At 47.0% G+C, this 23,418-nt stretch overlaps 2 protein-coding genes and 1 long non-coding RNA gene across 14 annotated transcripts in view; 2 read left to right on the plus strand and 1 right to left on the minus strand.

Annotated features, from left to right (window-relative positions):
• Myo19 (myosin XIX) overlaps window positions 1–11,044 on the plus strand; it is a 34,258-nt gene extending 23,214 nt beyond the window's left edge. For 9 of the 11 annotated variants that reach the window (XM_074046310.1, XM_020171084.2, XM_074046311.1 and 6 more), the window contains 8 exons: window positions 125–232; window positions 1,580–1,650; window positions 3,490–3,593; window positions 5,410–5,576; window positions 5,702–5,831; window positions 7,779–7,864; window positions 8,404–8,688; window positions 10,262–11,044. In XM_074046310.1, the coding sequence (XP_073902411.1) occupies window positions 125–232; window positions 1,580–1,650; window positions 3,490–3,593; window positions 5,410–5,576; window positions 5,702–5,831; window positions 7,779–7,864; window positions 8,404–8,688; window positions 10,262–10,390 (1,080 nt within the window). In that variant the 3' untranslated portion in view covers window positions 10,391–11,044. Of the gene's footprint in view, window positions 1–124; window positions 233–1,579; window positions 1,651–3,489; window positions 3,594–4,703; window positions 4,770–5,409; window positions 5,577–5,701; window positions 5,832–7,778; window positions 7,865–8,403; window positions 8,689–10,261 lie in introns of those variants that run through there. The other 2 variants (XR_012438672.1, XM_074046319.1) reach the window with 2 other exon arrangements.
• Window positions 10,917–16,401, minus strand: Znhit3 (zinc finger HIT-type containing 3). 2 transcript variants are annotated; one of them, XM_020171098.2, is made up of 5 exons: window positions 16,242–16,399; window positions 16,113–16,144; window positions 14,420–14,500; window positions 13,378–13,458; window positions 10,917–11,461 (listed from the first exon to the last, which is right to left on the minus strand). In XM_020171098.2, the coding sequence occupies exons 1-5, from the start codon at window positions 16,325–16,327 to the stop codon at window positions 11,280–11,282; spliced, it is 462 nt and encodes a 153-aa protein (XP_020026687.1). In that variant the 5' UTR covers window positions 16,328–16,399; the 3' UTR covers window positions 10,917–11,279. The 2 variants fall into 2 exon arrangements, with proteins under 2 accessions (XP_020026687.1, XP_020026689.1); XM_020171100.2 differs by lacking the exon at window positions 14,420–14,500 and having other exon boundaries at window positions 16,242–16,401.
• LOC141413784 (uncharacterized) overlaps window positions 16,345–23,418 on the plus strand; it is a 40,559-nt gene continuing 33,485 nt past the window's right edge. Inside the window, exon 1 of the long non-coding RNA XR_012438673.1 lies at window positions 16,345–16,610. This is a non-coding gene — a long non-coding RNA (uncharacterized lncRNA). The remainder of the gene's footprint in view (window positions 16,611–23,418) is intronic.

Raw genomic sequence — 23,418 nt, forward strand, 5'->3', positions numbered from 1 at the left:
GTCCTAGGACTCATGATGATCCTGGTGTCAGAGGTGGGAGGGCCACAGGAGATAATTGATGTAGTCACTCATCAGGGTCCACAGTTGCAGTCCCTGGCTAACCCCAGGTCTCTCCCATCTGCAGGCCTCACTGGAACAGCTCCTGCAGGTCCTACACAGCACCACGCCTCACTACATTCGCTGCATCAAGCCCAACAGCCAGAGCCAGCCACAGACCTTTATCCAGGAGGAGGTAATTAACACTGGGCCAAAGATGCTTTGCACTGAGCCCTAGCTGGTCAACTCCTGGGGAAATGAAGTGCAGAACATCTGCTCCAGTGAAGTGACCAGGAATCCTCTCAGGCTGGGCCTTACATTTGGGAGGACTTATTTTCCCTGCTCTGGCAGGGCAGTCATGTATAGTTGTGTAGTCTGTGCACTGCATGGTGATCTAGCCAAGGTGGTGAGTGGGGGCTCCAGTGCATCTTGCGCTCTACTCACTAAACCATGTGCTCTGACTAGAGACTAAACATGGGTGTTTTTGTGATTAGCTGAAAGCCTGCTTCACCTTCCACCCCATGCACAGTGAAGTCATTTCTTTTTTTTGCGATACTGGGGTTTGAACTCAGGGCCCGCACCTTGAGCTACTCAACCAGCACTTTTTTTTGTGATGGGGTTTTTCAAATAGGGTCTCACCAACTATTTGCCTGGGCTGGCTTTGAACCACAGTCCTCCTGATCTCTGCCTCCTGAGTGATTACAGACTGAGCCACCGGCATCTGGCCAGTGTTGTCATTTCTGACTGGAGGTGTTGCTTTTTCTAATTTGCACAAAAGCAGCTATCCTTTCCTCAGGGTACCAGGCTCTGAGAGATGTGGATGCCATGTGGTATGGGACGGTGCTGAAGAGTGTCCCACAATCATCTGGTAAATGTGGCCTTGGGATTCATAGCCAGGACCACTTGACTGTGTGGTAAAGACCTAGGTTCAGATTATGGAAGAATCTTCTCAATATAACTTCCCCTGCTCCTTGGCTGTAAGCCCCTCTATTGCTTGAAAAAAAAAAAAAAAAAAAGTCTAAACTAGACTTGGAGCTGGTCACCAATGGCTCACACCTGTAATCCTAGCCACTCAGGAGGCAGAGATCAGGAGGATTACGGTTCAGAGCCAGTTCCAGACAAATAGTTTGTGAGAGCCTATCATGAAAATACCCAATACAAAAGGGCGGGCAGAGTGGCTCAAGTGGTAGAGAACCTCAAGCATTGGGGCTCAGAGTTCAAGCCCCAGTACCACAAGAAAAAAAAAAAAGAAAACTAGGTTTAGGCTGCACTGTGAGTTAGTGAGTCTGCCCCAGGGAAGGCAAGGAGACAGAGACAGGAGGTGTTAGCCGCATCAAAAGCCTGGCATTAGACTGAGGGACCTGGGACCCTTAGGACTCTTTATAATGGGGAGATTTTCCAGGGTCCTTTGATTTCCCACTGCCCCAAGGAGACAGAACCTCTACCAGCCAAGCCTTGGGAGAGCCTGCAGCTCTGGGAAAAAGGTCAGAAGGCATGGAATTTCTGGCCTGCAGGTGCCTACCCTGTCTCCCTACCCTTGCAGGTCCTGAGCCAGCTTGAGGCCTGTGGCCTTGTGGAGACCATTCACATCAGTGCTGCTGGCTTCCCCATCCGGTGAGTGAACAGCATTACGGCAGGGCCAGGGCCAATGCTAGAGTGGAGGTCAGGACTCAGGCCAAACAAAAACCTGCCCAACCCACAGTGGGAGATGGAGATGAGAAAAGAGGCAGGTTTGTAGAAGTTGAGGAGGAGCTCAAAGAGTGGCACCTGGTCATTTATCCATTCACTTATGGTATCCTATTTCATACCAAGCACCATTTTTGCTGAGGTATTAGTGAATTAGGCCTTAGTAATTTAGTGAGAATGTATGCCTTTTAGGGCATACATTCCTAAAAAGGAATTGGAAACAAGAAATAGAGTATGAAGTATAACTGGTGATAGGAAAGAAGAAAAACATGCTGTTAGCTGGAAAAATAGGGATAGGATCCTTGGCTGGTTGGGGAGGGACCCTGTGAGCAGTTTGGGCCTATGGAGAGGGAAGGGGCCAGCCTGAGAAGATATGGAGGACCAGAGTGGAATCCAGACTGAGGGAGCAACAACCTGGAAGGAACTGAGGCAATATTCAAGGGACTGGGCCACAGAGAACACACAGAGCCTTGTACAGCTTTGAGAGGACTTGGTGGTTTGTCCTGAGTGTAGCAGAAGCTAATGGATGTTATAAATAAGGGATAGTGGAAGCTTATTCATGCTCACAGAAAATCCCTGTGTTGCTCTGTGGAAGCTGGAGGTGGGATCTGGATAGAAGTGGTGGGGGGAGATGAGTGAGGAGGCTGTCAAGGGTGTACAGATGAGTGGTGGCAGCAGTGAAGACAGGGTTGCAGCCAGGGAACTGGAATGTGGCTTGCAATAGGAAGAGGACTGTGGATGGATTTGATCAGGGGGCTGGGGATGGGAGTTTGGGAGAGTGGGAGAGTGGGGATGTTGGGCCAGGAGCAGTCAACTTCCAGGTTGCAAAAGCAACTTGCCAGTTTCCATCTAATATACATGATTGAATCAGAGGGCAGTTTACCAAAATGGGTTGTGGAGGAGGCCCAGGTGTGAAGGCCCTAGGTCAGGATCAGGAATTGTCTTATAGCCTTGGCAGGTTTGAGAAGGCTGAGGGACAGGGCTCACCAGAGCTGTGAGAACTGGAGGGACACATAAGGGTCCTTCATCATGGGTTTTAGCACCACAGCAAGGAGGAAGTCACCGAGGGAGAAAAGGGACTGAGGCCTCTCCCTAAGGAAGGCTCACGTTCAGTGTGGATAATGAGCAAGGATGACTTGGACAGAGTTGTGGGTGTCCTGGAGGCTGAGAGAATGGTCCACAAGGGAGAGGGGTCAGCTGCTGCCCAGGGGCAGAGCATTGGCCCCTGGGTTTGGTGGTATTGTGTTTGGTGATGGCTGACAAGAGCCACATTGACACAGTATTGGTGACAAAAGCAACTTGGGAGGGCTGAGGATCAGGTGGGAGGAGGAAGTACAGATACCAGGTATCATCAGTTAGTTGTTTAGAGAAGTGCTGCTATGCCAGGGAGCAGAGAAACCAAGAGGAGGCTGTGGGGTCAGATGGGAAGCTGGCCAAGGATCATGGGAGTTGTGCAGTTGTCCTGGGGTGAGGCCTGTCAACCCCTTTAGGTGGAGGCAGGCTGCACATCCTGTTAAATACACAAGATGCTGTTTGATCACCCCAGGCAGCAGGAATAACAGACACAAGCTAAAATGGTCCCCAGGGGCTTCCCACTAAGTGATCCTGCATCTCTCTAGAATACATCCGTATCCAGTCAGTAGGCATAGTCAAGGCAGCGCATCAGTGGGTTGTTCAGCAAATTAAATAGAACAGTTTTTTTGAGGGCCAGGAGATGTACCTGGTTCACAGAGGAAGTCATTCTCTTCTGCCTCCTTTGGCTTCCAGGGTCTCTCACCAGAACTTTGTGGAGCGATATGCGTTACTAAGAAGGCTCCATCCTCGAACATCCTCTGGCCTCCACAGCCCATATCCTACCAAAGGGCCCGCTGGTAAGTGGGGCCCATTTATTTGTCATTCTGTTCAACCTCAGGTTACAAAGTTCCTACCTATGCCCCCTCAGGACTGGGGGTTCAGATGAATGGTTCTTGGTTCAGTGGGGAGAACACATTCATAAAAGACAACTCAATGGTATGGAACATGGAAAGGCAGAGCTATGAACATGTTGCTGTGGGCAGTACTGGGGAGGTGTGGACTGGGGAAGGCTTCTTGGAGGAGGTGGCATTGTGGGGCTAAATTGGCTTAGCCAGGTGATGGTCATTGCACATGACAGAGGTAACCTGAACAGAAGCATCCAGACATGAGACAGCAGTGTGTGTGTGAGGAACTCTGGGCCACACAGTTATTGCTGGCTCATCAGGAAAGAATGATGGCAGGTGAGGCTGAGGTGACAAGTGGAGCCTGGTCAAAGAACCTGGACAGATGAAGGGAGCCAGTGCCTCCCATCAGCATTGTGCTTTTTGGAGAGCCCTCTGGGGACCTTGTGGAGGGTCTTGGAAGTGAGGCTACAGAGCTGTCAAAGTTGAGAAGCCACAGATGTAGACAGTTGGAAACCATGTGGGAGAAACTGGCCAGTCTTGGTAGGCACTTGACTAGATGGAGACGGAAAGCAGAGGAGAAAATGGACTTGGCCCTGCCAGTGGGGCAGAGCAGAGGAAGAGAGGTCTGGGGAAGGTAAGAACCCTGCCATGGGGACCTAAGCTTCCCATCTCGGGAGTCTAGTGGAGATGTCTGCAAAGAACTTGGGCAAGCTTTAAACTCGGGCAAAGGTCTGGGTAGTGGCTACAATTGAAGGTGATTGGTGGGTAGCTGCACAAACTGAAACTAAGGGAGTAATAAAGGCCAGGGACAGGTGGAGAGGAGACCAAGGACAGGGCGCAAGGTCCTAGCCACAGGTGCTTCCACTGACCTCCAGCCTTATCCTGGGCCCCGTCAGGCCCTCCTGAAACAATTCAGCTTTGTCTTATCCTCTCGTGGGTAGTTGTGTTACTTTCCTTTCACTCTCTCTTCTCTGTTTCTCCTCTCCGTGGTTTGCTGTCCTGTCTGTTTCTTACCCAAACCCCTCTGGGCCCTGGTCGATCTTGTGGCTCTCTCATCTCTAGCATCTGCTTTGGCATCCTCTGTCTCCAGAGAGGCACAGGGCAGCTAAAGGCGCTCAGAGTCCTCAGGTAATCCTGCGTGGGAGTCAACTCTGTGAGGTGTGGGAGGGCAGGAGTGGGTCTCTCTGGGCCTTTGAGGAACTGGGGTTTGTTCTCCCTTTCCCCATATGTGGCAGAGAGATGGGTCAGGGGCTGAGGGAGTGACCTGGCTATCCTGATTGGCCCTGAGACTATCCGGGGCCTTGGAAATAAATGCTGGCTAAGGGGCTGGTGGAGTGGTTCATGGGATAGAGCGCTTTGCCTAGCAAGTACAAGCCCTGAGTTCGAACCCCAGTACCACCACCACCACCAAAAAAACCCAACAAAACCCCACTGGCCAAGCAGCCTGGGATTCACTCTGCTGGGCATCAGGTTCCTCTTGTCAGACCGTTCGGAGAGATGCATGAGAGAGAAGGCTGCAGGACACTCCATGGCATAGCCACAGGGAGGACTTTAAAACTTCTCAGAACAGCCAGGACCCTGGGGGACAATAGAGAGGCTTCCTCTAGCTTCCCCCAAGAAAAGGAGAAGAGGAAGAAATGACTATAGACAAGATAACAGAGAATAGACTTAGAGTCTGCTCTTGGGAGACTAAAGCCAGTTGTTTCAGGCTACAGAAAGCTGTGGAGATGAGCAAGTTCTGATGGCTCCTCTGTCTCCCACCCTCCAGAACAGCCTCCACATACTGAGGAGGCCATGCTGCAACCTCTCCTTCAGGACATTCTCCATACTTTGCCAACTTTAACTCAGACAGCAGACACATCTGATGCCCCAGCTGAGACCACACCAGTCCCATTGCACTGCGGCAGGACCAAGGTGTTCATGACTGACTCCATGGTAAGCTGGTTGGGGAGTGAGATTCCCAAAGCCAGCTGCAAGCTGACCTCCACAGGACGGGGTGTGGGCCTTGTCAGGGTGGGGAGAGGAAAGACTGAGGAACTCAGTGAATGCACTTCTCCCAGCTAGAACTTCTGGAGTGTGGGCGTACACAGGTGCTGGAGCAGTGTGCCCGCTGCATCCAGTTTGGCTGGAGGCAACACAAGCACCGAAAGCAGGAGAGGCAGAGGCAGGCCGCCACACTTCTTCAGGCAGGTAAGTGGGGTAGGACCACCTGCCAGTGATAGTAAACTCCACTCGACGTTGACTTCCTTTGAATCACTGCTCAGTGAGTACCCACCTACTGACACTGTGTCCTAGCCTCAGGTAGACAGCCTATGGTGCCTTGGGATTCTATTTCCTATTCCCCTTGCCCAGAGTCTCCAGTTCAGTGGAAACCAAGTCATTCCACAAGTTAAAATTGCTCTGTAGGCAGGGGAAGCTAAAAGTTTGCCTTTAGCTCCCTTTCTCAGACACATTCGCACTTATTTTGAAAAATAAAAATACTAGAAACAACCCACAGCCAAGGTGGTGGCACATGTTTGTAATTCTACCACTTTGGAGGCTGAGTCAGGAGGATCAGGATTTCAAGGCCAGTATGGGCTACATAGCGAGACCCTATCTCAAACAAAAACAAAAAGAAACAACCCAAATAGCTAACAGTGATGGAGTTATAGCTGAATTATGGGTGGTCCTTATGATGCAGCTAAATACTTTTGAGGACTACTATGCATTTAATGGGAAATCACTTCAAACCTGGATACCAAACTACATATTAAGGGTGATCCCACTTTGTAAGGTATATCAGTTTATAGAGGCATGAAGGAAATAAAAATTATTCCCACCATCCAGTAATTCATTTTATGAGTTTTGAGACATATGGTAATATCATATTCTGGACTCAAAACAAGAAAAGTCAAGGATATTTAAAATTTTTATTTTATTTTGGTGTTACGGGGTTTGAACTCAAGACCTTGAGCCTGCTAGGCAGGCACTCTACCACTTGAGCCACACCCCCAGTCCTTGGATTTTTTTTTTAGAGACAAATAAAATTTTAAAGTAATAATGAGACAAAACTGAAGTATGGTGCCACTCCAGCACTCTGGAGTCCAAGGCAGGAGGATTGATAGTTCAAGGCCAGTTTGGGCTACATAGATCCTATCTTTAAAAAAAAAAAAGGCCAGACACAGTGGCTCAAGCCTGTAATGCTAGCTACTCAGGAGGACGTGGTTTCCCACATGGGCAGAAAGTTCAAGAGACTCCATCTCACTGGCTGGGTGAAGCAGTGTGCACCTGTTGTCCCCAGCTAAGTGGGGAAGCACAAATAGGAGAATCTTGATCCAGGCCAACTCAGGCATAAAATAAGACCCTATCTCAAAAAAAAAAAAAAAAAAACCAACACTAGCCAGGTACTGGTGGTTCACCCAGTTATCCTAACTACTCAGGAGGCAGAAATTAGGAGGATCACAGATTGAATCCAGCCCCAGGCAAATAGTTCATGAGACCCTATTTTAAAAAACCCATCACAAAAAAAAAATCTGGTGGAGTGGCTCAAGTGGTAGAGTGTCTGCCTAGCAAGCATGAGGCCCTGAGTTCAAGCCCCAGTAGTGCCAAAAAAGAAAAACAAATCAATACTAAAATGGCTAAAGGTGTGGCTCAAGTGGTAGAATACCTGGCTAGCAAGTACAAGACCCTGAGTTCAAGCCCAGTACCAAAAAAGAAAATCAGACAATTTTTTTAAATCATTTTTTTGATGCAGGGTACCAAACCCAGGGCTTCACTAGGCAAGACTACCACTGAGCTACACTTTCAGCTTGAGACAAATAATTTTAAAAGGTATAGATAATCCAGACCCCCTCCCACTCCATGGGTATTGCCCAGGAGCCTGACATGGGAGGTGACTCTGTTGGGCTGGCCAAAGCTCCCAGGCACATCTTCAATGTGCAGGTATCTGCAAGTGTGCAGATAGTATCATGAGCGATTAAAAAGCCATTTTTGCTGTACATACTGACTTTAGAACCTTACTTTACATAGTAGCCATTCATTGGAAAAAACACCTGTTTTACACTTTTAAACCACTCTGGTGTTGCCACAGAACCAGGTGGCCAACAGCTCTAATGACCATTTTGTTATCTCTCTGCTGTTTCCTGGCAAACCTCTTAGCCATTCGTTCCTGGTTAACTCGGAAACACATCCAGAGGCTGCACACAGCTGCCACAGTCATCAAGAGTGCATGGCAGAAGTGGAGAGTGAGTATGACTGGAGAAGTTGGGGTGGGCAGTGTGTGATTTTAACACCAGATAGACCAGAGAGGGAATGCTGGCTCTGCCACTGTGATAAAGGGGCCTTATGTCCTCATCTACAAGGCAGCACAAAGTACCGTGGGGTGGTTGTGGAAGGTAAAGAGGTGGCATAAGCAATTCTGGGAACATTTATCTATGGAATCACACATTTTAAAATGATGAGCTCTGTGGTATATCAATTACAGCTCAGAAAGGTAAGGCTTAATTAAGCACAGTAGCCACATGGAGCCAGTCTAGTTCACAGTATCCAGATGTTTAATTTACCTTATCAAGCTGATTTAATAAAAATAATTTTAACATGAAGTGGGCTAGAGAAAAGCCTTGTATAATGGTACACACCTGTATGCCCAGCACTTGGGAGGTTGAAGCAGGAGGATTGCAAGTTCAAGGCCTGCCTGAACTACTTAGAGAGATACTGCCCCCCAAAAAATGGGGCCAGGAGGCCTAGATAAATCTAAAGTTGTAACGAAATGTTTTCTCTTTAGATCAGAATGGCCTTCCTTGCTTCTAAAGAACTGGACGGTGTGGAAGAAAAAGCTGTGATTCAAACTCCTGGCTCCTTGAGCTCCCCAGTGCAAACCAGATTCCTGAGGGCTGTAATCCACCTCTGGCCCTTGGGACTGGTGCTAGCCAACTCTGCTGTGGGTATTCGAGGCTTTCAGAGGAAACTGGTGGTCTGCGCCTGCCTCCAGCTTCGCTCAGGTAGCTACAATGTCCAGACAGCGCAACAAGACCAGGCTGGTGTCACGTCTATCCGAGCACTGCCTCAGGTATAGCATATGATGATGGGATGGCAGTCTTGCCCCACAGCAGCTCCAGTTGCTAACACCTCCTTGGGGAAGGCAGAAAGCAAACCCCAGGTGTCCACAGGGGCTCAGGTCTGTGGCTGGAATAAGACCCTTCTCTAACCCTGCTGGATAAACCAGTCACTTGCACCCCCAAGCAGCTGCAGGTGTGGATTATTTCCATTATTACAACTGGGAACCTTCTAGAGCCCTTCACTTGTAAAAAGCTTTTACTGTTCTAGTGAAGTATTTGGCTCTGCCACTGTGAAGGAGACTCAGGCAGAACGTTCAGCCTCAAACTTACATCCTTGCCTACTAGATGGGCACCAGGCAGCTCCCCTGCAGGGTGGTTATGAGGTAGAATGGGATAAACAACTGTACGGATTCCTCCTTTTAATTAGTCCCACTTTGACAAAAGGGATGTTAGGACAATTTGTCACCTCAAATGATACTGAATTTGGCATCAAAGTTTCCTCAAATTTTATTACTTGGTTATTATTTTCCAGCTGAGGAAATGACAAGCAGGTAATTCAGTGGTCCAAGTCCTCTGTGTGTTTCTAATATGAGCAGCTGGGAAAGACGAGATAGCCAGAACACTTAGGAAGTTGATATCACTGTTTGTTTTTTTGTACTGGAGATAGAACACAGGGCTTCATGCTTATGAAGTTGTTCTACCACTGGTGCCACACGTATTGATTGCCCTTTTTGCTCTGGTTATTTTAGAGATAGCATCTCACTTTTTGCCCAGGCTGGCCTGGACCACCATCTCCTATTTTACACTTCCTGCCTTTGCCTGGATGACAGGCATGCTCCACCATGCTTTTTGCCGGGGCTGACCTCAGACCATGATCCCTCCTGATCTTAACCTTCCAAGTAGCTAGGATTACAGGTGTGAGCCTCTAGCACCTGGCTTCTCAGAGCTTTTTAAAGGTTCACCCCAGCAAGCCTGCCTCATAGAAATAGCTGAGGAAAGGCAACAGGTGTGTTAACAGTTGGAGGCAGAATGTCAAGGTGTGGATCCTCCCTCTGCCCCATTCATTGGATGACCTTGGTGAGGCACATCATCTCAAAGCCTGTTTCTTCGCTTATAAAGTGGGCTAATACTCAACCTAGCACATAGGGCCACAGGAAAGAGTAAGTGAAATTGACAAGACAGAGGAAGGAAACAATTTCCACATCAGAGGAATTACTATAGACCATAACTGGATAAAATCCCACATGATTATGGCAAGAGCATAAAACAAAAGAGTAAATGGTGTACTGCTTCCAGCAGTAAGCAGCCTTAGGAATGTGACAGGTGATACTAGGAGGAGACGATCCCTCCTTGTGTTTCCTGTCTCAAACTGACTGGATGTGAAACTTTATATACTAATGCTTTGGACTCTGCCACTGTTTTAGAATAAGGAGAGAACTCATTAAGTCAATCTTGCTACTGCTGTGGCCATCAAACTGGTACTTGTCCACACCTCACATATTTCTAGCATTTACTCTATGAGGTAACTTTAGGCCCTGGTACTCCTGGGAGCTGGGGCTAAGCTGTACCTCTCTTTCTCCCTAGGGCTCGGTAAAGTTTCATTGCAGAAGGTCTCCACTTCGATATGCTGATACCTGCCCTGAACCTTCACCCAATACTGTTACTGGCTTTAATCAGATTCTGCTAGAAAGGCACAGGCCAGTCCACGTGTGACCTCTTGTCACCCTCTGCTCCCACCTGGCTGAGAGATCTTTGATGCCTTTGTTTCTACAAGGCCTTTTCCTGCCAGCTGCCTTGCCAAAGACATTTAATTAACTCACAGCTGCCAAACTAGTCCCACAGCAACTCTAAGCCTACATGCCAGCAACAACTCTAGTCTGCAACCAGGGCTGCACAGCCAGTGTACCAGCCAGCCACAGCTCAAGCACTGGCAAGGTTATCAGGGTTGGTAGTTACCAAACCAGGATTAGGAGGGCCAGACTTTCTTATTTCACTACCTTCTTGGATCTAACTTGAGTGTTATCTGTCACTACAGTGGGGACCCCAGTCACCCACAAGCACTTTAAAAGAAAATGGACTAAGTCAACCTAAAATTGATGCTAAAATTTTGTCTGGGGAAAACGTGGTGTTTATTTCCTTTAAAAGGGTGGGGGGAAAACTTAGTATTTAATAAGTTCTTGATTTATTTAATGTAATTTCAAACAATTAGATTAGGAACCAAGGACAATGAACAATGAAATGTATGAGAACCACGTCTTGATTTTATTTAGTAACACTGATCCAGTTTTTAACTCAAATGGATGAAAACTTGATAAATAGTATTTATGTGTATCCCAACTGAACCCAAAATAAAACATTTAAAAACAACCATTTGAATATCAAGTATCCTCTTCAAAAAGGATCTGCCCTCAAGTACCCCATGTGTCTGAAACATGTGCCTGTGCTTGTGGAGGTACAGGACTTTATGGCCTGCAGCAGCCAGGATACCTCCAGGAAATCACCACCCTTGCTTAGGGCCCAGGCTACCTGGTTTCCTGGGAGAAGGAACATACAAGTTCTTGGGGTCAAACACATGCCTGAGTAAGTTGTACAACAGTCCATTTTAAGAATCCTCATTCTGGGATGGCTCCACAATGCTTAAACAGCAGTCTGCAAATTCCACAAACAAGGGCTCTTGCATGTAGGCTTTCATCAGCTTTGCTTTGTTGTCCCCCTGGTCCAGGTTGACCATCAACTGTCTAAGGTGTGGGTTGAGCAATAAGCTTCTTAAAGTTGCAGATTCACCTTAAAAAGAAAAAAAGCCAGTCCAGTGGAACCCGTGGTGGTGGCTGACACAAATGTTTCATGTAACAAATTATCAAGATACTGCATCCTCTTAACCTTTATGTGTCAGACCCCTATTTCATAGGTTCCCCAACCAACCACAGATGAAAAATATTATTTAAAAACAACTGTAGCAAAACTGTAGACTTTTGTCCTTACCATTATTCATTAAATAATACATGATGCTATTTACTTTTATATTAGGTATTATAAATAGTGCAGAGATGGCTTAAAGTATATGCATAGGTTATGTGCAAGTACTGTAGTATAGGGACCTGAGCATCCTGGAGGGAACGGTGTCCTAAACTCAAGGCTCCTTCAGATGCCAGCAAAATGAGTGTACTGACAAATTAACCGCGATGCTTCATATGTAAACAAATAAGATCAGCATGTTAAATGATCTCTAAGTTAAATTCAGTTAGCTTCTTAGATCTTTGTAATTATTTTAACTTTATTCCATTTCAGCTAAGAAAAAACATCAGCACAAATACACAGAATAGCACCATCCTAGTAGTGTTTTCTTTCTTTGTAGATGGGCAAAAAGGTTCCCAGTGGTAAAGGGACAGTTATACCAAGTACTCTGAATGATGGCTATGCCTGCCATCCAGCATACACAGCAAAACTAACACCTGTATGGGGCTTTACAGTTTATAACATTCTTTACTCCTCAGTCTTTTTTTTTTTGGTGGGGTTGGGGAGGAAAACGGGGGTTTGAACTCAGGGCCCTCATGATTACAACTCTCACCACTTGAGCTACTACACCAGCCCTTTTTTGTGTTGGGTATTTTTTCAGGATGGGGATCCATGAACTATTTGCCTGGGCTGTCTCTGAACCATGATCCTCCTGAACTCTGCCTCCTGAGTAGCTAGGATTACAGGCATGAGCCACCAGGACCCAGCTACTTCTCAGCCTTAACTAATTACAACCACGGGACTAAGTGCAAAGCACAACCTTTCAGCTTGACTCTGGTACAGAAAGAAAGAAAATAATGAAATAATGAAAACTGCCTTTATGAACTAATTAGCCCATTAGTTATACATAACAGAACTATTGTAGGAATTGAATCAGCTCTACTAAAAAAGGCATTATTAATATCATTTCCCACTAAAAAAAAAATCAAAGCTTGTGATTATCAGTCTGCATTGATTGCTAGACTGTCAATCAAGTAGTGGAGATAAGGGAACAACGATTGCTGGCCTGCAGATTGGTGGGTAAAATACAAATTACCATAAAATGGTGAGTGGCATATTACTAATATAAGTCCAAGGCACTAAGGGAAGCCAGAAGTGTCTTAATTCCTAAAAACTAAGTCAAGAAAAGCTTAGCTAAGCAAAGAAAACTTGAACCACATCTTGGAGAGCAGAATCTTGTGAACTTATAAGAGCAACAGATTCCAGGGAGACTGAATGATGAGCACTTTGGGCAGGCTGGGAAGTGGGACATTTATGTATACAGAACTGTGTGGCTGTGCATGCCACACTACCTGCATAACTTTAATCACATTAAGCTGGGTTCCAGTGGCTCACGCCTGTAATCCTAGCTACTCAGGAGGCAGAGATCAGGAGGATCACGGTTCAAAGTCAGCGGGGCAAACAGTTTGTAAGACCCTATCTCAAAATTACCCAACACAAAACAGGGCTGGTAGGGTTGCTCAAGTGGTAGAGTGCCTGCCTGGCAAGAAGCGTGAGGCTCTGAGTTCAAACCAAAGAACTGCAAAAAAAAAAAAAAAGAAATTAGGGCTGGATGTGTAGCTTAGTGGTAGAATGCTTGCCCATGAGTCCCTGGGTTGGATCTCCAGGACTGAGGGAAAAAAAGTCATGTATAATAGCAAATGTATTTTGATACAAGAAAATAAACAAGCACAGCATAGACTTACCTAAATTCTTTAAATTCTGGAAAGAAACTCTGTCCTCTTCCTCATCACTATTGAGGAAATCAGCTATAGAGTCATCATCATCTGAAGAATACAGAGCACAGTCCACTGCTGAGGACTCATGAAAAGCCAGGACATGGATTCTAACTACTCCCCAAACAGAAACTGTATGTGAACATGTGTACAACAGTGATGGGGCATACAAATAGTAACAAGCAAAAATACCTCTGGAATTCACAGTTATATTAGCACTCCTCTTGCACAAAACAGAAGGTAACTGTAAGAATTGAACAAGTGCTCACACTTGCTCTACGTTTCTCTGTGGTCTTTGCTTGGAGCCTGGATTTTCAATTCTTACCACCTACCTCTCATCACCATGGTGATGGGCCCGTGAACTAGGTGCTCTGTAACAAATCTGCCAAACAGAGTCCTCTGTGCTTTCATCATGGACAGAAATTACTAGCATCGCCTGAACCAACCCCGGAAGTTTCTCAAAGAACAAATGACACGTCCCTCTGCTGTGAATCTTCAGTTCCTCTCTGGTGGCACCAAAAAGGCTGCTTGCAGAGCCTGGCACCATGTATGACACTCAAGAGGTTATTAGGGAAATGCTGGGTGCATGGATGGATGAATGGATGAGATGGCAGCCCACTATCTCAGGAAACTCTTAGGAGCACCCAGCAGCAGGGAGGTGGCCTAGACCAAAGGAAACCTTCCGCCTGGGCCTAGCTCAGGTGAACTGAGAACCCAAGCAGACACAGGTGCGGATATGAAAAGCTAGGATTAGAGAAGGGCCCACTTCAAACCCCCAGATCACGGCCATGGACTCTCTCCCTCTGCCTCCTGCCCCTGTATTTCTCCCTGAACACTGATGCTTCAGGCTCTTCTCTTTCACCACCACCTGTGTCCCATGTCTGGGAACAGGGCTGAGGAGGCTGTTCTCCCTCAAAGCCATCCTCCACTCTTCAAGCCTGTCTCCTCTCTTTCCCTCCCACTTACTGGCTTTGAAATCCCCTCTATGTTTGTTTGAAATCAACCAACCCACCTTTGTTTTCCTCAGGCTTTAAAGTTTTTACAGGAGCAGCAGATCTTTTCTCAACAGGACGAGTTTCACGCTTGCACTGCTCTGAAGCAAGACAAATCACAGGTACACATTCCCTCCATTCCAGCAACAAGACTGCATCTCCCCACCAGGCCAAGGCAGAAGCATGTGTATGAGGTAGTGATGCATGTGAAAGAGGGGAGGGATCAAAGAAAGGGGCAGGATAAGGAATACCATGAGCAACCCTGAATCTGGCAGAAGGGCTGAGGAAGCTGGGCTCATGCACATCAAGTCTGTCCCCACCCTCTCTATCCTGCCTAATCTCAGGGTTTTCACTAAGATTAAGTGGCACACTGACTTCAATGACCATCACATGATTTCCTCAGCAGTTTCAGATATCATATTGGTATGTACCATGAGCCACTGGAAATGGTGATGAAAGTCACCACTCCCACCCTGGAGAGGTTTAGCCATGGGAGACAGCCAGAAAGATGGATAAAGAAAGAAAGATCTGGTCTAAGTCCACCTGAGAAAGGCAGGAGATAAGAGCAAGAGGACTCAAAAGAAAAGACTGAGAACAACATTCAGGTGAAATCATTCTTGGCAGGGAAAAAGGCCTATGCCTACGGCAGACATCTGAAAGAACAGGGTTGGGTAACCAGAAGATGGTGATGAGTACCTGCCTGTTGATTGGGAGGGCAGACCTGGCAAGGGCTTGAGGCACAAGAGAAGGAAGCCAGAACAAGAGAATGCCACCCCCTGGAAGTTCATCTTTCTTCACGGGGTCTTGGCAAGAGCATGAATAGCACTCTGAAGGTCGTTAGTGGTGCAGGATGGTCCACAGATACAAGATCTGCATTTTGGGTTTTGGGGGGGTTTATTGTTTGCTTGTTTTGCAGTACTGGGTTTTTTCGAGATAGGGTCTGGCAAACTATTTGCCCAGACTGGCTTCAAACCGCAATCCTCCTGATCTCTGCCTCCTGAGTAGCTAGGAGTACAGGCATGAGCCACCGGCACCCAGCAAAATCTGCATTTTGAGCCCCAGCATCCTATCTGTAGTACCACCAACCACTGCTCTACAACTGTGACAACGTGTCTCCCTAAAGAACACTGTCCTCTGTGCCAGAGAGCCGTGGAGTTTTAAACAAGGGAGGGAATAGATCAAATTTGGGTGTTTTTTGGTTTTTTTTTTTTTTTTTTTGCACTGGGGTTTGAACTCAGGACCTCTCGCTTGCAAAGCAGACGTTCTACCGCTTGAGTCCATTTTGCTCTGTTTACTTTGGAGATGGGAGTCTGGTGAACTATTTGCCTGGGCTGGCCTTGAAGCATGATCCTCCCATTCTCAGTTTCCCAAGTAGCTAGGATTGCCACCGCGCCCGGCATTTTTTTTTTTTAACTTAGAAAAACTTTCTCTGCTTTAGAAATTTAAAACAGGCGACTACTTTTGTAAAGAAAAACGAGAGTCAGGCATGACAAAGGTTTTGATTATTAAACACCAGGAGACGTGTTTACAAACAAAGGTCCAGGACACCAGGACAAACGAAGCCCGAGGAGGCAAGGCTCCTGTAAAACAAGCAGTGGCGGGAGGCAGGAATGGCTCGGATAGGATCGGGCGCAGACTCGGAGACAGCGGCGGGGTGAGGGGGCTGCCACACGCAAGGGAGGGCTGGGGCTGAACACGGACGTGGATCCTTACCTTTGTGCTTCTGGAAGCAGGTCACCGAGCAGCTGTAACGAGAGACCCCAAGTCGCATGAGCCCCCAGCCCGGCCTCCCACCTTCCGACATTCACGCTCTCCTCCCACTCCCACGAACTCCCCGCTCACTAAGGCACGCGACAGGCCGGGCAGCGGTATTTGGGCTTCTCCAAGCAGATCACGCAAACTACAGTGCTGCAGCTAAGCGACGCCATATCCTAGGGACGCACCGGCTCCCACCCCGCGCGCGAGGCTCTCACGCTGCGGCGCCGCGCACTCCCATTTACGCGTTTCCTGAACCTGGACCAATCAGCGCTCGGCACTCGCTGGCAGTCAAAAGCAATGGATCGCTCCTGCTCATGATTCCAGGCCTCATAAGTAGAGCTCCGACACACTTGATGTGCACCTAGTGACTGCGTTCCTGGCTTTCTCTAATTAGGTCCTATCCCTGTCCTTACGCCGCTGTGAGACTAGGAGCAAGTCATCGCCACTCTTCAGGTTTGTTGCTCTGCATGTAAAAAGAATGCTCCTTTACTTTCTGGCTAGGACTTTCTGAATCCTGCCTGTACATTGAGTTTGCCCATCTCATTTTCTTCTTTCTTTCTTTCTTTTCTTTTTTTTTCTTTCTTTCTTCCTGCCTTCTCTTTTTTCCTTTCTTGGTACTGGGGCTTAAACTCAGGGCCTACACCTTGAACCAACCCACCAGCTCTTTTTTGTGATGGGTTTTTTTGAGATAGGATCGCTCGAACTATTTGGGCTGGCTTCAAACCACGATCCTCCCGATCTCTGCCTCCCGAGTAGCTAGGATTACAAGCGTGAGCCACCGGCGCTTAGCCCATCTCATTTTCTTACCTCTGGTACATGAGAATCCAGACACTAGTCAACCCAGAATCGGTTAGGGTATCTGGCACATAGAACCCTGTCTTTCACAGCCTTGTCCACTTTTCCTAGAGAAAAAAAAACCTGACTTGTTTTTTGTCTTTGAGACAGGGTCTCACTATGTAATCTAGGCTAGCCTCAAACTCACTGTGTAGCTTAGGCTGGTCGGGATCTCTCAAGTCTCCTGCCTCAGCCTGCAGAATGCTGGAATTACAGACGTGTAATGCCCAGCATAATATATATTTGAGGCTTGGACACTGACAAATGTTTACTGAGCTCCAAATGTGATTCCTGCACTACCCAGGAGTTGGAGACCTTCAGGGATTAGAAAATGGTCTCTGTTGCCTAGGAGCCTAAGACTGAAGGCAGAATAGAGTGGGGGAGATGGGGGTGTGGCTCAAGTGGTAGAGTGCTTGCCTACAAGCCCAGAGCCCTGAGTTCAAGTGCCAGTAAAAGGAAGGAAAGAAGGGAGGGAAGGAGGGCGGGAGGGAGCAAGGGAAGGAGGAAATAAAGGATGGGGAAAGGAAGAGGGAAGAGAATCATTCTTAGGGTCACACACATTTGCTAACCTGCACTTGCATAAAACTGAGAATGAAATGATGGAGGGGGTGAATTCAACTATGATGTACTGTAAGAACTTTTGTAAATGTCACAGTGTACCCCCAGTACAGCAATTTTTTAAAAAACCTGAGAATGAGTATTCTTTAAATGTTTGCCCCTAGGATTCCTCCTGCTTCACCACAGTCCCAGTCCTGATGGGATAGATTGGCCAGAGAGCAGAAGAGTGACCTCTGGCCCAAAGACAGGCATCCCAGGCAAATGAGTCTGGATAGATGGGCTATGATACACCTTGAATACCATCACAGACTTTAGGTATAGACAGAGTCATCTTGCTCCTCCTTGCAGCCCTGGGTGTGGCCCCACGTAACCATGGCTCCCACCTTGCCTCTGCCCTCACCCCATAGGATCTTCTCTTCCATGTCTTCAGTTCAGCTTCCATGCCCTCCCTCCCACATCTCCATGTGTGGGAGCGGATCTGCTACAACCTAGGCAGTGGTTGGAATCTTAACTGCTCAGACTCTTCCCTGACTGTGTGACTTTCTGGGGTTATTTACTTCCTCTGAGTTGTCCCATCTATTAGAGACGATATGCAAACCTGCTTTCTTGAGCTCTTGTAAGGTCTAGAGGAGACCACTTGTAAAAAGTTTTGTAATCTGGGCTGGAGGTGTGGCTCAAGTGGTAGAGCACCCACCTAGGAAGTGTGAAGCCCTGAGTTCAAACCCCAATACCACCAAAAAATTTTTGTTTTGCAATCTGAAACCCTACAAAAGGGTTATTTCCAGGAGGGTGGGGTGGTGCATGACTATAATCCCAGATACTTGGTAAAATGAGGCAGAAGAATCTTCAAGTTCAAAGCCAGACAGGACAAAATTAGTGTGACCCTATCTCAAAGACAAAATACAAAAACAAAAGGACTTGAGGCCTACCTCATGTGGTAAAGTGCTCTTCTAGCACACACTAGGCCCCAGGTTCAATCCCAGTAGAGCACCCCCCTCCAAAAAAAAAAGTTATTTCTGTCATACCTGGAAAGAATCTAATCACTGGATCTCCGGTGCGGACCCCATGAACTCAAGTCTCAGGCTCCAGGCCACTTGAAGTCTGGGTCCTGAAGTTCAGATCTTCCCAGAATCGTTCAGCCTTCTGCCTCTGTTGGAGAAGCTCCAGTGGGGAATGAGTTATGATCCTCCTTCCTCCCTCGGGTGTGGAAGAACTGAGCTGCAGACGCTGTCCAGTCCTCGGTGCTGAAGCGGCAGCCTCTCAGCCTCCTACCGCTCCCTGCCTCTATTCTCCTCCCATGACCACACTGACCCAATAACCCGCAGCGTTCCTCGGATTCCTCAACAATTTTGCCACTGCTGGTTTGAACTTGAAACGTCCCACAAGGCCCAGGTTTATCTGAGAAAGCCAGAGACTTGTCCAGAGCCACAGCTGAATCCTGTGTTCTGTGTGGCGCTGGTAGAAATTCGCCATTTATGATGGACATCATCGCTGACCACTCCAGATTTGTTGTGGGTTGAGTGCACAGGCTGAGGTCAGGGAGAGGTCCCACGCCCACCCTCTCTACCTGATGACGACTCCAGCAAAAAGAGGAAACTGGAATCCCTCCGAGCACATCCCCTGCGGTGAAGACGTCCCTCTCGGTACCCTGGCTGTCCCCAGCTTGCAGAATCCTCCTCCAACGTCCAGGAGGGGATCTGGAGAGAGGAGAGCTCATAATGAAGGTCTTCAGAGCCCGGCAGCCTGACAGACGCTGTCCAGCACATACAAGGCAAGCCATACTTCGGCCCTGAGAAGCTCATGAGTCGGAGTCCCAGGACGTGCAGCCACCGCCAGAGGGCGCGGCAGGGGGAGGTGGACCTGCCCTGGTGCGGTGAGCGCTGGAGCGGGATTGGAGCCCCGCTCGCACCCGCCTTTCGCAGGAGACCTGGCTGGCTGGCTGGCAACTCAGGGAAGAGCAAGTTCAGGTCGCCACAGGGCCAGGGAAAGAGCATTGAGGACAGCGGAGGACGCCACGACAGGATGGAGAGTTGTGTCCTGCCCCAAAGCAGGGCGTGGCCCAACCTAGAGTTGTCCAGGGACAGGCAGTTCCCCGGGTCTCCATCACCGGGTGCTCCCGGACAGCCCCCCGACGGTAGAGTTCCAGCTGGAAGTGGTCACCCATTTTGGCCTAGTGAAAGTTTAACCATATTTGGGAGTTTTTGGGTTACAACTAGGGCACCATCCACCACCTTGTACATTCTCTGCGTGTCCAGATGGGGTGCGTAGATCAGTCTAATCTCTCCACATGTCCCATGTGTGTTGCCCTTATCAGAGGGATGACAGGGTGGACTAAATCAGCTCCTTTCTGCAACTCTAACACCCCATCCTTCCCCAAGGCATGGGGGGAGGAGGGGAAGGGGGACGGACAGGAGCAACACTAAAAGTGGCTAGATGGGCTTTTAGAGGACTGTTGCCAAGTTATCATCTGCTTGCCTCAGTTTCTACTTTTCTATATAAGACAAAATGGTTCACATGTTAAAGGGAATGAAGATGCTGGTAGGAGACCTGAAGTTCTGGTGGGGAGACCCAAGTCATTGGTTTCCAGCTCTTTCATGTTTCTTTTTCTTTCTTTCTTTCTTTCTTTCTTCCTCCCTCCTTCCTTCCTTCCTTCCTTGATGGCACTGGGGTTTGACCTTAGGGTGTTATGCTTTATGTTTGCAAAGCATGCACTCCACCAATTGAGCCACACCTCCAGTCTTTTTCTTTTTCTTTTTTTTCTTTTTTTGCCTCTGTATGTGTGTGTGTGTGTGTGTGTGTGTGTGTGTGTGTGTGTGTTACTGAAGCTTTATCTAGGGCCTCATGCCTCACGCTTGCTACGCAGACACTCTATCACTTGAACCACTCTGCCAGCCCCTTGTTTGGTTTTTTGAAGCAGGGTCTCGCTATGTAGCCCAGCCTCTCAAAGAATTATAGACATGTGCCACCATACCTACCTTGCATGTTATTTCATAATTTCAGGCAGAAGATTCCCTTTCATTTGGGCCACCTCCCTGCTGCTGGGGGCTTCTTAAACCTTGCTGAGGTAGTTGGTTGCCATTCCATCCATCTATCCATTAATCCATCCTTCCTTCCATCTATCCACGAACCTGGAATTTCCCAAATACTTCCTGTATGTCATACGTCGTGCCAGGCTCCATAAGCAACCCCTCTGAGTACCACCAAAGAGGTACTGAAGATTCCCAGCAAACAGATGGGTCATTTGTCCTTGAAAACATTCCAGGTTGAGTTCAGGCAGTGCCAGTAATTTCTGCTTCTGATAGTCATTCTTTACTATCAACTTAATTGGATTGAGAAAAGCCTAGAAGATTAGTTAAGCACACCTCCAGGTGTGTCTATGAGGTCATTTCCAGAAACACTTAGATCATAAGGATCCTGACCTACTCAGTGGATTGATCCGGTGATGGCTTTATAATATGATAGCATTACTGGGAGACAGTAAAAGGAGGTAGGGCCTAAGCTCTGAGCCAAGATAAGATTCTTCCCTTTAAGTTGTTCTCTCAAGTATTTTGACCACAGCAATAATAACAGTAACAGTAACAAACACACTGCCCATGCTGGCAGCACAGGGGATTCTGCCTGGCAGGATTTATAGAGCACCTAGTTCACTAACCCATCACAGAGCTGGAAACTTGGAGGGTTGGCTGGGTCAGGAAAAACATTGTAAAATTCAGGCTCCAATTCCAAGGGAAGGTAGAAACTCACAGTATTCAAAGTCTAGGACATGTATGTTCAATTGAAATTACCAAAACAACTTTCATTTTCCTTCCCTTTTCTGCAAAAAGAGCATTAGTATGATTTCCAGGTTTCAGACAAAAAAAGGGAATTTTTTTTTTTTTTTTTTTTTTTTATGGCACTGGGGTTTGCAAAGGAGGCGCTCTACCTCTTGAGCAACACCTCCAGCCCATTTTGCTCTGGTTATTTTGGAGATGCTGTCTCTTGAGCTACTTGCCCTGGCTGGCTTTGAACCAAGCTCCTCCTGATCCCAAGTAGCTAAGATTACAGGTTTGAGCCACCGGCACCCAGCCCAATGATCTTTTTATTGTCTCCATAGTTTTCAGGACATTTTGTAGGAATCATACAGGATTCAGACTTTTCAGATTGGCTTCTTTCACTTAGTAATGAGTTTAGGTTTCCTCCATGTTTCTTCATGGCTTCATAGCTTATTTCTTTTTAGCACAGAACAGTATCTCATGGTTTAGATGCATCACAGTTTCTTATTCTAGGCTAAACTTTTCTTTTCACTTTCTTTTGCTTATGACATTTCTTTTCCTTTCTTAAATTTTTTTTATTTGGGGGCACTGGGATTTGAACTCAGGGCCTCATGTTTGCTAAGCAGGTGCTCATACCACTTGAGCCACTCCATCAGCCCAAACCTGCTTTTGTGTGTGTGTGTTTGTGTGGTAATGGGGTTTGAACTCAGGACATTACACTTGCTAGGCAGACACTCTACCACTTGAACCACTCCACTAGCATGACATGTCTTTTCCAGAATGACCCATCTCTAGCTGATTTTCTCAATAGTATTGAAGACTTTCACAGTTTCCCTGCATAGAATAAAAAATCTAAATCTTTGCTGTGCATTCCAATTACTGTATCAACAACTGAGTTACATTTAATCTGCTGTATAGTTTTGGCAGTACTAAGAGTTGAATTCAGGGCCTTGTGCTTGCTCTGCAGGTGCTCCTCTAGCACTTGAGCCACTCCACCAGGCCTGTGATTTTTTTTAAGCTATCAAATACCCTGGTATGGTACACAGAGCTGTCCTGGGCTGTCCTGCTCTCCATTCAAACCCTTGTTCACACCACTTGTACAGCCTTCCCACCTCTATACACCCTATCCCGTCTTCCTGGAATCCTTTTACTTCTTGCTGGGTTATCAAATTTCTCCTTCTTTAAATATTAGCTCAAATTTTATTTCTTCAAGGAAACTTTTCCTCAGGGTACATTAAGCACATTTTTCTGGGTTCCAAATGCTTATTACTAATCCCCAACTCCCTACATCTTGTGGCAAATTGTACCTGCCTCCCCCACAAGCATTAGAACAGAAACCTCCGTCCATGCTGAGCTCTTCCACACTCATCTCAGCTGTGTATCAGCTGACATTCATAGTCATATGATTTGATTTTTTAAGAGATAGGTATTAATATTGCTTAACACCTGTGTAGCTCATTTAATATTCATGACAGTGCTATTTCACATGTACTTAACTAGCTGAGGCAGCATAGAAAGGTGAACATTATTTTCATTCTACCTATTATATGGAAATGGATAGAACCATAGTGTTTTACCCTAGGTCCTGGTGGTAGTTACTTGGCATACTGAGGTTGGAGCTGAGCTGCAAGTGTTTTAAGAAATATTGTGAGAAGTATGAACATTTTTTGGTGGTACTGGAGTTTGAACTCTGGGCTTTGAGCTTGCTAGACAGATTCTCTACCACTTGAGCCACTCTACTAGCCCAGAGCATAAAAAAAATTTGTAAATTATAAAGCACCATACAGATACTACTATTAGCTCATTGCTACCAGTCCTGCCTGAGGCTTGATTAATTTTTACATCATTCAGAATATTCTGGGGCTGGCGGAGTGACTCAAGTGTTAGAGTGCCTGCCTAGCAAGCTTGCGTTCCTGAGTTCAAATCCCAGTACCACAAAAAAAAAAAAAAAAAAAGAATATTCTGGTGTTCTGGCCTCAGCACAGAGGACTTGTATTCAATCTATAAAGAAAAGCAGTACAGCTTGTCAACAGTTGAAGTGCTTTGTTCTCACTATACTTGTAAAGCTTGAATACAGTTAAGTCATCCTCAGCTGCAGCGATATAAAGTCGTAATGA

Source organism: Castor canadensis, chromosome 11, assembly GCF_047511655.1.
Source record: "Castor canadensis chromosome 11, mCasCan1.hap1v2, whole genome shotgun sequence".
Lineage (NCBI taxonomy): Eukaryota > Metazoa > Chordata > Mammalia > Rodentia > Castoridae > Castor > Castor canadensis.

Coding starts and splice junctions, on each gene's coding strand:
- Znhit3 (XM_020171098.2), bottom strand. CDS start 16,327: ATGGCGTCGCTTAGCTGCAGCACTGTAGTTTGCGTGATCTGCTTGGAG. Junction 16,145..16,241: donor CCGGCCTGTCGCGTGCCTTA/GTGAGCGGGGAG, acceptor CTCTCGTTACAG/CTGCTCGGTGACCTGCTTCC. Junction 13,459..14,419: donor AAAGCCTGAGGAAAACAAAG/GTGGGTTGGTTG, acceptor TGTATTCTTCAG/ATGATGATGACTCTATAGCT.